The following is a 3,280-nucleotide window of genomic DNA, read 5'->3' on the forward strand; positions in this document are numbered from 1 at the left end:
ATATAAGGGGGAATGAATATATACATCAGAAAGTAACTTTATATACACACCAAGGTTTCAAAGTACGAAAAGTGCAATAAACTAGTAAAATTATATACATACCAAAAGTAAAAAAAAAAGCATAATAAAAAGAAAGTAATATCATATTTACAACCCAATGTCATCAAAATAGGGCTACCCCCTCAAATGAAAGCTAGCATTATCCTCAATGCTAACTAACCAAAATAAGATCAATAAAAGATAGAGAGTAAAGAGAAACTCCCTATTGGCCCTCTGTCTGCATGGGATCATGAGCCTGGGTCCCTGGGTCCTGTGACTGCTCGGGAACCTGTGATGGGATCTCGGTATCATGTGTCTGCACTGGGACTTGAGGTTGCTCTGGGGCCTGAGGCTGGCTAGAGGAAGCTCTCTGCGAGTCCTCCAGCTCTATCACTGCGTCATCAGCTTGGGGAATCACCCGTTTCCTCTTTGCTGGCCTCTCTATCTCCTGCTCTGGCTCAGGCTTGGCTGCTGGTACCGGGTTATGCAATAACAGCTCTAATGGCAAGTGGTCAGCCTTGATTTTCTCCACTTCTCCCCTCAACTCCTTCACAGACTCCTTTGATGCTCGAGTCTTTCTCAATTTCTTTGTTTTCTTTGGCAGCTCCTTCAGTGCTTTTCCATGAGTACCCACAGCATCCAATATTAACTACTGGTTCTCCAGGAGCTTCTTCTGGTTGTCCAGAAGCTCCTTGAGAGTCTCCTCCACTAAGGCTAGAATTTATGGCTGTGGAGGTACGAACTGGGTTGCCACCGATCTAGAAAGCACAGACAGCTTAGAAGTAGATGTCTGCATCCAGTTTTTGATACTGGCAAGGGTTTGGCTCAAACGGTAGGCAGTCAAAAAGGTAGGCTGTGGATGAGGGAATATCTGGGACTGTGGAAGTAGAGGGTTCTAGGGCAATGTCTGGTGTAGCTGAAGGAGGCTGAGAAGAAGCTACTACTACTGGTTCTTCTGACTGGCCAGTAGAAGCAGTGGCTTTGCCTTTAGGATCTTTGGGGTTGTCATCCCCCTTGAGACTGTACTAGGAGAAAGGTGCCTTGGGTTTCACTTTCACATCAAATTTCCTTTTCTCCACATCTTGATCCTCAAAGTACATGGTCAAGAAGTTTGGGAAGGGGTAGGATCTATCACCTTCATTCACCACTCTTGTAATCACCCTGGACATAACATTCCCTATATTGATCGGGTACCCCGCCATGATAGAAGCCACTAATATAACCCGGGAGATAGGAAGAGAGTTCTCATGAGTGGTGGGGTCTAGCCTGCTGCAAACAAAGGTTTCCTACCCTTTTGCTTCGAAGTTCAGGGTTCTCTTCAAAATTTGGATTCCGGTTGTTAACCATACTGGGGTGGTACCTGGGAGTGCCAAGTACTCTTCTACCCATGTACGGCCATCCTCACCCAATGCTACCTTTTCTAAGTATAATGTTTCATCCTCCTCCGGAAAGCCCAGGTAGTCATTTATTGTCTTGCCATCAAACTTCACTGTCAAGTTCCGCACCTTAGTCACTTTCGTGCCTTTTTGAACGTGGGCAACATTAGCGTAGACCTACTTGACTAGGTGCTCATTTGCCTCCTCAACATTGCCTGTAAAGTAATCCCAGCCCGGTCTCTCTCAGAATTGCCTCTGCACATTAGGATTGTGAGGTAGAAGATCTTTGTCAATGAATCTCCGTTCAAGTATCAACTTTCTCTCGGGCCACCACTCTCGGGATTTGTGGCAAGCAATCTCACTGACGAATCTCCTTTTCCACACCTTGGGGTTTCTAGTTCTTTCCACACCCCCGGGTTGTGGCACACCCCTCCCTCTTCATCCGGAACTGCATTGTCGATAGGATCCTCTCCAGGCGATGAACCAGCAGGGGAAGTAAATGTTGCACTGTCACTACCCTCAACTGAGACCTCAGATGACTCAGAAGAAATTGCAACTGAAGCTTGAGCAGTAGGAGTGCCTGGAGGTGTATCTCTCAATATGTGCCTCTCCGGCCAGTCAGGAACATACTCTAGCACTGATTCGGAGTCGAATGTCTCCCGGGAGGGCAAATACTCACTTCCCGACTGGGAAACAGCTCTATCAACGGCATTTATTGATTTTTTGGTATCCTTAATTGCCTGCCGGACTTGGGGGGTCAATCTTATCATACCTTGTCCCCTACCTCGGGAGGAATCTCCTTTTCCCTTTTGTTTTCCACCACCGCCTCATAATTTAACCATTTTCTACAAGTGGAATTTAGTTGAAGCTTGTTAGTATCACAATATCGGAAGAATCAGTGAAGGAAATAATTGCAGACAGCAGACTGCTGACCGCATGAAATGCAATGCAACCGCAAAGGGACCACTTCGGACCGCACAAAATGGCACCGCGGTTTGCATTGAGGTAGGGTTCAGAATACTCACTCTCTGATTAGGGGCACCGCGGACCGCAAGAAATAGTATGTGGTCGCAGTAAGGCACCGCGGACCATGAAAAATCGACTTTGGTCGCGGTCCTCAACATTCACCTTTCTGAATTTCACCACTGCGGTCCGCATAAAATGGCATTGCGGACCGCAGAAAAACCATTGCGGTTGCGGTAAGCTTAACCCAGCAACGCCAACTTAGGGTTTCAATTTTCTTCACATTTGTAGCCTAATTTTCACATATTATTGATCCTTTAGGTGTTCAATCAACTATTTTTTACTAATTAACCCTAATCTAAGCATCATTAAGTAAATCTACGCTACAAAAATGAAAGAAAACGGGGAGAAAAAAAAATAGTAACTAACAAATTAAACTAAAATAAAACAAAATTAAAGATTAGGAAAAATTTAAAGTAGCAGAGATGAGATGTACACAGATGATTGAGACAATGCGTGAAATTTGTGCTTAGGGCTAGGATGAACAGTGATTTTACTATTTAGAGAGCAAAAGTGCGAAAAGGGTAAATGAGGGCCTGAGGTCCTATTTATAGACAATGGACCAGGGACCCACGTAACCTACCCACCGCGGACCGCAAGAAATGCACAGCTGTCTGCGGTCCTCGAACACATGAAGTACTGGTGAGATAGGCACTGCGGACCGCAGAAAATGTTCCGCGGCCGCAGTAGGGCACCCCGGATCAGAAGAAAGGCAATGCGGTTGCGGTGACAACTTCAGAGAGCCTCCACTTTTTACCAATCAACATTGCGGACCGCAATGAAATTTTTCCCCCGCAACAAGGCCATTGCGGCCGCAAAAAATGCACTGCGGTAGCAGTCCA

The 3,280-nt window shown here is 45.8% G+C and overlaps 1 protein-coding gene across 1 annotated transcript; it reads right to left on the reverse strand.

Annotated features, from left to right (window-relative positions):
• Nucleotides 1–262: 262 nt before the first annotated feature.
• LOC138879610 (RNA polymerase II degradation factor 1-like) lies at nucleotides 263–2,185 on the reverse strand. The gene is made up of 4 exons (XM_070159225.1): nucleotides 1,844–2,185; nucleotides 918–1,064; nucleotides 693–797; nucleotides 263–646 (listed from the first exon to the last, which is right to left on the reverse strand). The coding sequence occupies exons 1-4, from the start codon at nucleotides 2,183–2,185 to the stop codon at nucleotides 263–265; spliced, it is 978 nt and encodes a 325-aa protein (XP_070015326.1).
• Nucleotides 2,186–3,280: the final 1,095 nt, after the last annotated feature.

Source organism: Nicotiana sylvestris, chromosome 10, assembly GCF_000393655.2.
Source record: "Nicotiana sylvestris chromosome 10, ASM39365v2, whole genome shotgun sequence".
NCBI classification, from domain to species: Eukaryota; Viridiplantae; Streptophyta; class Magnoliopsida; order Solanales; family Solanaceae; genus Nicotiana; species Nicotiana sylvestris.